The sequence below is a fragment of the Balaenoptera ricei genome, chromosome 18, assembly GCF_028023285.1.
Source record: "Balaenoptera ricei isolate mBalRic1 chromosome 18, mBalRic1.hap2, whole genome shotgun sequence".
NCBI lineage: Eukaryota > Metazoa > Chordata > Mammalia > Artiodactyla > Balaenopteridae > Balaenoptera > Balaenoptera ricei.
In genome coordinates this window covers 84077907-84090064 of record NC_082656.1, presented here as the reverse complement: position 1 = coordinate 84090064, position 12158 = coordinate 84077907, and the positions used below count along the sequence as shown (strand labels likewise).

Below are 12158 nucleotides of genomic sequence, written 5' to 3'. Positions count from 1 at the left end.
GAGAACTTGAGCTGCATGAAACCAATGAGATCTTGAGACTATTTTTACTGCAGCATAACCTAGTCAGTCCTGATCGATATAAACGGCTGTGTGTTTCATAGGGATATGGTTAAGAAATTCCCTCCATTGCTAGTGAACCCCATATGACCACCTATGGGAGACATTGTTTTAGAAGCAAAGGCCTAGAAAAAGCTTTGCTATCCTTGAAGAAATGGCATGTTTTCTCCTCATGGATAAAGAAAACTACGTTTCTGATCAACTTTTCTGTTTTTGACTGCCGAGCATATCAGAAACTAATCTATGGCTCAACTATGGCAACTGTGATCTCTTCCCTATCCTTTCCTTTCTACCTCTGTTCCCGCAAGTCCTGACCTTTCATTTTTTTCCTTTATATTATACAATTTTAGTGAATCCCTAAAAGGCACCTTAAACCCTTTGTGGAAGAGCTAAGATTCACATGAGGTTGAAATCTAGGCTTAAAGTCATCTGAGCAGAATACTAAGAAGGTAGGGGCTGACCCCAATTTGGGCAATAAATTTTACATAGAGAATAATTTCCTCTATGGGAATTAAACCACCCTCCTAAATGAATGCATCAGTCAAAGGAAAAATTGTGCAAGAGATGTAGAAACCATTGCTGCTACCACAAAAGAAATGATACAACCCAGTTCTATGAGTCAGTCGGCATAAAGAAAGGCCAGTAGACCCAAAGCCAGTGGGTTTCAAATGTGTAGTTTTTTAGTCAGGAAATCTTTCTTGAAAGGCAAATATAAGCAGAAGCCCAGCCTATGACATTTAAATGTGGGCTCCTCTGGGTGAAGTGCTTCTGTCACACCCAGGAACCTGGTCCTCGCCCACTCTTCCACCCATGTGGTAGCCCAAACACAGCATGCTCAAGAAACCCCTGGGGCTCAGGGAACACCATCTGAGAACTACTGCCATAGAACAGAGAAAAAGAACAATAATAGTGAAAGACTACACTAATGAAAATGTTCTGAAAGTTCTGAAGAGCTAAAATACCTAAAAGGTTGAACTATTTTTGGAAAAAAGAAATAAAACATCTCCTCAAAATTACCTTCATCCTTACTTCTTTCTCAGCAGTTTTCTTCTGTTTTTCTGCTGCTTTCCTCTTACATTTCTCCTCTTCCCATCTCCTTCTTATCTCTTCTTCCCTTCTCCTTCTTATCTCTTCTTCCCGTAAGTGTTTCCTTTCCAACTCCCTCCTCCTCCGTTCTTCTCGCTTTTCTTCTCGAATTCTCTAAAGATGTGGAAAGTATGTGTATAAATTGTCTGCACGGACATGATGGGAACAAAAAGGCTATTCATTGGGTAAAAGGCCAGACCTACCTGCTTTTCTAATTTTCTATTTTTAATATATTCCAAAAGAGGTGTGGTTCTTCTAGCTAAAATACAAAAATTGCAATGTAGTATTTAACTCTAAAATAAGATTTCTTTAAATAATTGCTTTCAATTTAATCTTTAAAATAATTAAGGGAAGATTATATCATTTTAAAACTTACATGAGCCTACACTGTATTTGGGGGAGCTCCTACTCTATCACTATAAAGTCAAGTAATTTGGAGGTACTGACAGTCTTATACACACTAGGCATTTAATTCCTGATTCTTAAGCGAGTCTCATACATTACTCACAAAAATGGTATAAAGCAAAAAAGCAAAATGAAAACAATACATTAAACTTCCCAAACTTTATAACATATTTATATACAGACGGCCCTCCGTACCCACTGGTTCCACATCCGCAGATTCAACCAACTGTGGATCAAAAATATATGGGAAAATAAATTCCAGAAAGTTCTAAAAAGCAAAACTTTGACTTTGCAACTCAGTGGCAACTATTTCCATAGCATTCACAGTGTACCAGGTATTACAACTAATCTGGACATGACTTACAGTATACAGCAGGATGTGGGTAAGCTGCATGCAAATATAATGCCATTTTATAGAGGGGACATAAGCACCCACAGATGTTGGTACCCATGGGGCCAGGGCGGGGCTGGAGAGGAGTGAGGACTCTGCCCTGCACTGTGGTGGTTCTGGGCTTGTCAACTAGGGCAGAGCTGAGACCCACCTGGGTGGGGCTGGGGAGCTGATGCTGAGGCCCCACCTGCCTTCCCTCCTTTCTTACAAACACCTGCCTTGCTCCCCCAAAGGACTGATGTGGTGGGTAAATGGGACCCTGTATAAGAAAGTGCTTTACAAACCATAAAAGTGTATCATTTACTAAACAGAAGATGCGCAACCACGCAGTACCACACTGATTTAACCAACAGCAGAACCGTTCTCGCTTCCTAGGCTTGGCGACAACCACCTACGAGGAAGCCGGTCCCACGGTTGCTGAGTCTCGGAGCTGGGACCTGAGCCCAGGCCTGTCTGCTCTAAAGACCCTGATGTGCCCGCACTAACCTGCAACTTCACAGTGAACGAACATCTGCATTCAACCCACACCGCTCAGCCCTGACCACAAGAATCCACTAAAGGTCAAAATCTAAGAAAAGAAAAAGGCGTTTGCCATGAATTGCCGGATTAAGACTAGATTTAAATAGGCAGAAAGAGGAATCACAAAGTTCTATAGCCTCGTCCTGGGCTAGTGGATTCTAAGTCACATTTGTTCATTCAGTAAATAATTACGGAGCACCGACTGTGCACCGAGCGCTGGGCGAGGCGCTGGGAACAGGAGAGGACAGGCACGTCCCTCCTCTGCAGGAGGGTGGCTGGACTCTGTGGGGGGGATGTGTGTGTGATCAGCAAGTGGATATCTAACAACTGCCCAGAAGTGAAAGATCTTGCTACTTCCCTGCAGCGGCCCTGTACAAGGGCATTTAAGAAGAAGCAGGAAAGAAACAGGTTGAGGAGGGTGAGTTCTGTAAATAATTTCTAATTTGCTGCTTCGTGTAACTCTTCTTAAATTTACCATGTTCTACAGTGAAATCGCGATTTGCCCTCAATACTGTTTCTTCCCCATGTCAGTCCGGGTGCCATAACCCACTGACCTGCTCAAGTCAGGCTTCTGGAGGCCTTGATCCTTTCTGCTTTCTTACCCTCCCACCCAATCCTCAGCCAGTCTGGTCAGTTCAACCTCCAGAACACATGCTGACTCTGCCGCCCTCGTCCAAGCAGCCTTCCCTGCTGACAGCAAGAGCCTCCTAACCAGAGCCCAGCTTCTCCATCTTATGGAGCAACCAGAGTGACGGGGAAAAAAATCAATCAGACCACATCACTCCCTCGGTCCCCAGCTGTCCCTCAAATAAAATCCAGCCCATCATGCTGTGGTCCCACCTCTCCAGCTACTCTGCTCCTTGCCCACCATGTGCCAACCACACAGGCGTGCGCCCCGCTCCTGCAGGCCCAGACCTCCAGCCTCCAGCCCTTGTGTTTGGAGTTCCCTCTTCTTCCGTCTCTTGGCCCAGCTGGTCTCGGCTCAAATACGGTCTCAGAGGGGCCTCTCTCTCTATCCCATTCTTCTATTCCATTACGTCTGTGGCACTTATCACAGGTGGAAATGCTCTGGCTTGAGCATTTCTGCATGTGTTTGCTACAGTCACCCCAGTAGGAGGGCAGCTGCATGAGGGCAGAAGCCTGTGTATCCTGTTCCGGTGCTGTCCCCGTGCCCAGGCTCAGAGTCGGTACCCAGTCAACATGTGCTAAGCACATTTCCATAAATTCTTTAGTGAATAAAGATCCTTTGAGCCACACATTAAATCACCTCTTATAAAATATAAAACTTCATTATTAGACTAATGAAGAATGCTTCAATAATGTTAACCTTTTTTATTAATTTACTCAACACATATTTACCAAATATCTAAACTTGTTCAAGCAATGTGTTACATGCTAAGACTACAAAGACAAAAATACATTTCTCCTGGGGGGGTGGAGAGACAAAGTGAGAGGAGAGTTAATGCAGAGGGAGACAGACAAATAAGAAGATACATTATAAACAGTGTAACCATTCTGTCCTGTAAGTCTTAGTGGGTGAGCAGGAGGTAGGCATGGGGAAGGGAGGGCAGAACAGGTGGGAGGAGCGCTGGGCTGCAAGGTGAGGCCCCACCCCAGCAGAGGCAGGAAGGGAGACACTCCAAGCATGTTTGGGAGAGACAAGCAGGTTGCCTGATAGAGAAAGGAGTTTCAAGTCTACTCTTGAGTTCTGGGGGAATGCTACTAGGAGAGAGCCATTTCCAAAATATTCCACTCAGGGGTAGAGGGTTGAAGGCCTGATTCAAACCAGATTCTGTGCTCTGGCTGGGCTTACCCACTCATCTGCCTCACTCACTCAGGGGCCTTGATAGTTTTTTGAACAACAGCAAGATGACCTCATACTTAAGCAAAGCATCTCCTGCTCTTTGCAAAGATGACTGACTTCAACTTTGAGACATAAGCTTACCTGATGCAGCCCGGCACACAGCACTCAAATGTCTTCTCTACAGCTCATTCAGAAGCGTCATAACTTTGAAACAAAATGACTGTAACTGAAAACTCAGGTGCTCTCCCTCCATCAACAGATGCTCAGAAATATTTTCCCAAGTTACCATCCTGCCACCCTTTTCCTTTTGTCAAAACTGGGAAATACTCTGTATTTCTGCCAAGCCTGTCACATGTGTCAATTTTCTATAATAATCATGAAAAAGGAAAACCAAATATATACTCTATAAATACATATCTCAATAAAGTAAAGAGGAAAAAAATGAGCAAAACAGACCAATAAGTTCTCTTGTCTTTGCCTCTATGTCTCCCAGAAGAGTTTCAGGATTGGCACTAGTTTTCTCCTCCTCCACACAGTAAGTTTCTAAAAACTTCTTATATTCTGGATCTATAAATTAAGATAGAAAGAAAATAAATATATTCTTCCCCATATAGGGAGAGAAATTATATTTGACCAATGTGTTTAATTTGACCAATGTGTTTAATGCAGTTTCACAATCCAGCATTTGAAAAAGGACTCACCATCTTCAATGCTTCCGGCTTGGGCGTCTTTTTTCTTTAGCTTCTTTTTGGCTGTCTTCTGGAATGGAGCAAATTCTACCACTGCAGGATATTCTAGGCCTTTAACAGGAAACAAATTACAAAAGCCATTCTGAAATTCTACTGTATTCATTTTAAAACAATAGTCTAGCTTACTTAAGCACTGAGCATAGCATTGATAATACTACTGTTTAAAATATAATTTAATTATACTTTCAAGTAACAGTAATCTTAGCACATCAAACTCCAGATTTAAACAAAGGATGAGCACTTATTTACTAAATAACACAATTCCTCATATTGTAGTTGTGGTTACATGACTGAATACATTCAAAATTCATTAAACTGTATACCTTAAAGTGGTTTTTTTTACCATATGTAATTTCTACCTCAATAAACCTTATCGCTCTCCCACCAAAGAGTTTATTTTGGAATACCTTTCAGTAGGTGTCCTAGTCACATCTTACATTTTTTCATTTTAAAAGGTTAATTCAATTATCAATCTGGTATATGAGTTCAAGGAAATGACTGTTTACAAGAGACACTCAGCTAAAAGAGAGGGTTTCAAAGGGTGTTCATGATATCCAGGTAAGATTTGCTTCAAATAGAAAAATCTAGAATGAAAGTCACTAGAAGCTGGCTCTGTTGTTATGTAGGGGTGGCGGGGAACAGACACACAGAAACGCTCACGGAGAGCATCTGCCTCACCAAGAGACGGAACACTTCTACCCTGCTACCAAACCCGCTGAGTGATCGCTTTCACATTTGCCAGAGGACTATGATACTTTAACTCTCATGTATCTGGAAGACACTTTTGAGTATTTATTTTATTCTCAACTACTCAGAATAAAGTCAAGAACCAGGAGGAGAGCAGGGCTTCAGACAGACAGGGACAATGTCTGCTTCATTTTCAATGCTGCATCCATGATGCCTAGTACATAGTACCAGAATAAAATAATTTAGTTTGGGAACGTAAAAGAGTAAAGTTCACTTATCCAGAAAACTCATTTATGTGAAAAACTTCGCTCTCTGATGATAATACCTAAATAGGTTGTCACTACTACACAAAATTGCTATAATTCTTTGGTTTATATGTAATTTTAATTTTTAACATAAGCCCATAATCACAATAACATACTCAAAATTTATGAATTTATTTTACATTAGCATCTAAAGACTCTTAATTAAAATTCACAAACATCCAGCAAAACTTAATTAATGTACTTAGAAATTATAATAAAGAGTTTAAAAAGCCAATGACCCAACCTTTACTGTCAATGAAGATATATCCATCAAAACGATCTCTAAAAAGCAGGATGTCATCAGGATTTCTAAAATTAATGTATGCTCTTGAATAGAGATGAGGATGAAGACTGAAAGAAGAGATAACAATGAAAATAGTAAAAAAACTTAAGACTTCTTTTAATATTGTCTTTTTTTTTTTTTTCCTGGATACAACAAACTACTTCAGATAAAACCTTTATGCCAAAGAACCATTTCTCAGTTAATTACAACAATCTGGATATTCTTTAGCAAATAAACAAAAAACAAACAAAATATTAACCGAGATCTTTTTAATGATTTGGGAGAGACAATTTAGATTGGTTTTTCTACTGCACAGAGCCAGGGTTAAAATACTGGTCCTCAGAGGTAGAAAATCAAAGGCAAGGTTATTCAAAGGTCATTCCTAATCATGTATCATGACTGCAATACAACCTAATCACAATTCATTCAGAGAAGGAAATGTTGTATTGTAAAAGAGCTCCTTTACTGATTTAGAGAACACATTTAGGTATCTTAAAAGGGTATTTATTGTAGCACATGGCATAGGATCTACAGAAGAACTAAGCCTTTCCCCTCTAGCTCACAGCTACCCATGTCCTTCATAGGTGGGAACTTTCAACCCCGTTTCACAGATGAGAACACTGAGGCTCAGAGAAATTAGGTGCTCACAGAGGGAGGAGTTAGTAAAATGGTGGGACTGGGATTCCAATCTGAGTCACTCTGAGTCCAGTGCCTGACATCCTGTAACTGTACTAGTTTTCATAAACTTTAGTCATTTCAAAAAATCATGTTTATGTTGGGTTTTTTTTAACCAAATCTACATTTACCTGTGATAGTTTTCTTTGACTGAACTGACATTTTTTACTTAAATGTATTTATTCAAAAGGAAAGTTTATAATGGCTACCATAAATGAGAACTCATGATATGAAAGAGAAAAAGAATAATAAAGATAATAAGAAATCACACAGTGAAAATCACCAAATTCTAGCTGAACTGTCATCTATTGGGCTAACTTGAGGTCTGCTCTCTTTTTTAATAAAAAGAATATTTTGAAGTGCTAAATTATTGTCAGAAACATCTTCCTACCAAGCTGTAAAAGGGAACTGAAAAAGATATAACTTAGCGGGGGTGGGATGAGGGTGGGGATGTCAGTGATAGAAGGGAACACTAGGGGCTTCTGGGGTCTGGAATATTCTGTTTCTTTATCTGGTCTTAGTTACATGGGTGTGTTCACTTGTAAAAATTCATTAGGGTTATACATCTATTATTTATTCACTTTTCTTTCTTATATCTTAATACAATTTACTTTAAAAGGTTATATGAAATAAGGTTTACTGATATCCAAAATAAAAAAATTAAGTAATACGTTGTTAGACTGCTTTTCATTTTAGGCTATGGTGGTGCTATGGAGATCTTCAAATCTGTTTTAGGGAAATTTAATTATCTGCCTACTTAGAAATAACTTGCAGAAATAAAGGCCTGCACTGATTTCGCGTATATGTGGGAAAGAAGATGGAAACAGAGATGGCTTCTATTATCTATATTACTTTACCATCAACTGACAAAACCTATCGCCTTTTTCTTTTTGGCCATGCCGCACAGCTGGTGGGATCTCAGTTCCCCGACCAGCGGTTGAATCCGGGCTCCGAGTCCTAACCATTAGGCCACCAGGGAACTCCCTCTCAGCCTCGGAACGTTGGTAAAATCTTCTCACCTGAGATCAGCAGTAAAGAGCCCGAAGTAGTCATGTGCGGGCAGCGGGTGAAGCTGCTCTTCCAGCTGGTCCTTGGTGAGGCTGGGAGGAAGCCGCCGGATGACCACCTGGGGAGAAACGCTGGCTGGGTTTCCTTTCACTAGCACTGTATTAAGCTTGCCTGAAAGCTTGGTCACCTGTGTTTATGCTCAGAGTAAAATCTAACCCAGGAGTCCAGCAGAAACACGCATTTTAGTAAAGATTAAGGAACATATGCATGGAGAACATGGCTGTCAAAAGAATAACGAGGGCTGAATAAAGTAAAAGGGATCGGTGAGGTCAGAAAAGACTGGGCGTAGCAGCCGTTTTCCATGAAATCTTTTCATTAAAACCAGATAACTGTTGGTATGTGCCCGCCTCCGCGCTCCCTACCAGGAGGTAAGGTATATGCAGGGCAACATCCACAGCAGCAAAGCACGGGGTAGACACCTTCCGCCTCCCGCCCGCAGGGTCCACCCGCGTCCACTCCAGCGCCACGGGCTCTGCTCTCCCGGCTGCGCCGTCTCCCCTGGACCGGGCCGGACCCTCGGCAACGTGGAAGGCTACTGCCCGGCACTGGTAAGCCCAGCGTCCCAGCCTCGACGGGAAACACCCACAGGCTGAAGTGACTTTTCTTCCTCCAAAGCCAGAAAAGATCGCGTCAAGGGCGCCCTAGCAGCCCAGACGCCGCTGGGGCAGCGCAGCCCGGCCGCTGTCCGCGGTGCTGAAGCACCCGCGGCTCCGCCCCGGAGCGCACGGTTACGGCTCCTTCGGCCCCGCCCCTCACGTCGCCCCGCCCCTCACACCGCCCCGCCCCCACCTTGCTGAGGACCGTCCTCTTTTCCTCGCGAGGTTTGACTGCACCGCCCCCACAGCCGGAGGAGGAGGCTACCGGCGCTTCAGGCTCCCGCCGCTGAGACTCCTGGCGGAAGTGGCTTTCTGTGGGCGACGGCTTCTCCTTCCCGCTCGGACCCCGCGTAGTAACGGCCACCCCTGGGCCCCCCTCTCCCTCCTTCTCCGAGCGCATCCCACACCCGCCGCTGAGCCGCCGCAGTCTCTCGTCAGGGCCGAAATCTCGCGAGGACTGGGCCGCCCCGCCCAGTCCCCACTGTTCAGAGGCCGCACGCCCCCTCCCCCGTCCCTGACTGCACGTCCGCATCCCCTTCCCGTCCCCCGACTCCGTTGCCGCGCCCGTCCGGGGCCCGGGGACGCGCGTGGGGAGGGACGTTCGGCTCCTGGACTTGGGGGCGGAGGGGGGGGGCGTGTGCGGGGCCAGGACCTGGAGCTGGAGCTGGGCTGCCGAGGGCGGGCCCTGGCCCTGCGGGGGCGGCCGCGAGAGCGGCGGTCAGCTCGGGGTCGATGCCCCGGTCTCCGTGCAGCCCGACTTAGAAGGGTCTGGGGGTGGACGGGGGCTTGGCGGCCTCGCCCAGGAGCGGGTCAGCGGGAAGTTCGGGACCTGAGGACTTGGCTCAAGCGGGAGCCTTGAATTGGGCTGTGCAGGACTGGATCTCTTTCCCACCGAGAAGAGCTGGCCGTTTGGCTAAACATCCCAAAGAATGACATACACGTGCTTAATAAAATGTTTACAGCTATTTATTCTTTTCCAAGGAAATCTGAACGTTTCATCAGAGAGTAGCAATTACATTCAAGAAGACGCAAGCGATTGACAAAACAGCACAAATCAGTACATGGCTTTCCTCTACGGAGTAGAATAAATGCCCCAGAGTTGAGAGAAGAAACTGGCCGCAGAGAAAGAAGGCTCACTTCGACGGTCCTTAGGATTCAGGTGTCAAGAAATGGAGTAGCTCAGACTCACGGCACTCAAAACAGGGCCTTAATGTTTTCCAATATAATTTTCGCTCAAATTTTTGAGGCGCTCAATGGGACAGCAGCCATGTTTTTCTTTTACAAACATTCAGGCAGAAACACTTTTGGTTAGAATAATTCATATAGAGGTTAATTTTTAAATGCCACGTTTTTTCATATTTTCAACTTATTCGTGTTGGCTATGTTTTTCATTCGTAGCACCTTTCTTCCCAGAACTTTAAGTACCAACAAACATAGAAACTGGAGAATAGAGTAATCGAGGCATTAATTAAGAGATTAAGGGAATCGCTGGCAGCCACTCGGAGTAAATCCAGGTTTAACCCAATCCAGTCCTTTATCCCTGAACCACTCACTACCTATGAACACAATTGAAATGTGTTATTTTAAATGGGCTGAAAGACTCAAAAAAGCAATTCCAAAACTGAGTTCTCTAAAACCCCAGAAAGGAGGCCAGGAGCAGTTTTCATTATTTCAAATAAAGTCTAAAGGAATCCTATAGGAACAAAGTATGATGAAGTTGCACACACTAGATCCACAGTTTCCTTTTCTGTCTCCAGTCAACTCGGTATTGAAAGCCTAGTTCTGCTGATCAAAAGCTCTTATTGTGACAAAGAAAAGGAAAATGTGGTTGTCGGAGAAGATGGTTTATTATATCCCGAGGGTGGGAGGTAGGGGCAGAAGGGGCTGATGGTGAGAAATGGCAGAACTTTAGAATTCACGTTGGATGGAATTATTCTTTAAATACAATTTTATAATACAAATTTCAAGGCAGTGAATGACATACACTTGTAAAATCGCTTATGATTTTATATGAAAGAAAACTACAGCACAAAGAATATCTATCTTCCTACACATTACCCAGCATGTTTTGTTTAAAATACACATAGAATTACATCCAAAACAAAGCAGTATTAACTAATCTCCAAATGTCAGTGAACCTAACCCTTACTGAACACTCCACCCATGAGCGTGGTCCTGGTCATAGGAAGGGTTACATTTTGCTCCAGAGCACGGGTCTAATTGATGGATGACCATGACTTAAAGCAACTGGTGACCGTTACACTCTATTTTTCTTTAAAGATGACAGCACAGTCACTTTAAAGGTGGCAAGAAGGCTGACTTTTTAGGAAACTAGGCATTATTATGAGATACTAGAGTCGTGTCAGAAAAATACTTGGCAGTACAATTACACATTACCCCCCCCTTTTTTTTGACACTTTCTGAAGACTAAACATTGATATTAAACTGTTGTTGATGTGAAAAACAGCGTAGTCAAATGTCTTGGAGCTCTTGTTCTTTTATGTCTTAAAGCACTGTCAACAAGGTCATGGGTTAATTATCAGGCGTTCACTTTTCCAGAACATTAAAAAAATCACACCACGTGATCCATGAAAAAGCTAAATGAAGCAATGTTATTGTCTGGTGGGTAAAATAAGTGTGCAAGAGTATTAATACCTTCATTTTTATTTTTTTAAAAGTGATTATTTTAAGTTCCATCATTTGATTTTCTAGCCCAGCTAAAGAGAGGGGAAGCATAAAAATAGGCACATGTGATGCTTGACAGAGAAGAGACAGAAAAGCCATTTGCCTGACAGAGGAGAGATAGAGAAGCCGTTTAAAAAGAAGAATGAAAACTCAGGAACACACTATTTGAGTCTAAATAGCAGTAGGCAACTCAGGGGCTCTAAGTGCATCACTGCACGCAGCTCATGTGTAGCGTGAGGGGCTGAGACGGGAAATGGGGCCTGTATGCTGCCTTGGATGCTTCGCTAGTTGTGCTCAGATTCCTCATCTGTACAAGGTCTTACTCCAAAGACTTACGGGAGTTATTAGCACATGGGAACCTCAAGAAATGAGAGCTATTATTCTTCTACCTTATAAATTATCTATATTTTTCTGCCTTAGCTATTATATTTCTAACCCTCAAAAAGGTAGAAATATATAAGATACATTTTAGGTTAAGATAAAAAGTTTTAGTGTTTAAGGGAGAATATTAGGTGCTTGGAAAATTCATTTCTATACAATACCTTATTTGTTAATGATGCTGTAAATAAACGTCTTGGAATAAAACATTTTTCTATGAAAAAATAGGATAATGTGTCTAATATCAGGATAAGAGCTTGAAAGAAAAGATTTGAACAAATGAAGGACCTAATCCCATCTCTTTATTAGAATGACTAAGAGTTGTTCTGTTTTATTATAAATTAATTTATTTATTTTTGGCTGCATTGGGTCTTTGCTGCTGCGCTAGCTTTCTCTAGTTGCGGAGAGCGGGGCTACTCATTGCGATGGCTTCTCTTGTTGCAGAGTATGGGCTCTAGGCATGCAGGCTT

At 42.9% G+C, this 12158-nt stretch overlaps 1 protein-coding gene across 1 annotated transcript in view; it reads right to left on the bottom strand.

The window, feature by feature from the left end:
* Window positions 1–9055, bottom strand: part of UPF3A (UPF3A regulator of nonsense mediated mRNA decay) — a 29227-nt gene extending 20172 nt beyond the window's left edge. Inside the window, 7 exon segments of the mRNA XM_059902579.1 lie at window positions 1075–1257; window positions 1347–1402; window positions 4719–4829; window positions 4964–5062; window positions 6248–6354; window positions 7981–8087; window positions 8819–9055. Of these exon segments, the coding sequence (XP_059758562.1) occupies window positions 1075–1257; window positions 1347–1402; window positions 4719–4829; window positions 4964–5062; window positions 6248–6354; window positions 7981–8087; window positions 8819–9025 (870 nt within the window). The 5' untranslated portion in view covers window positions 9026–9055.
* Window positions 9056–12158: the final 3103 nt, after the last annotated feature.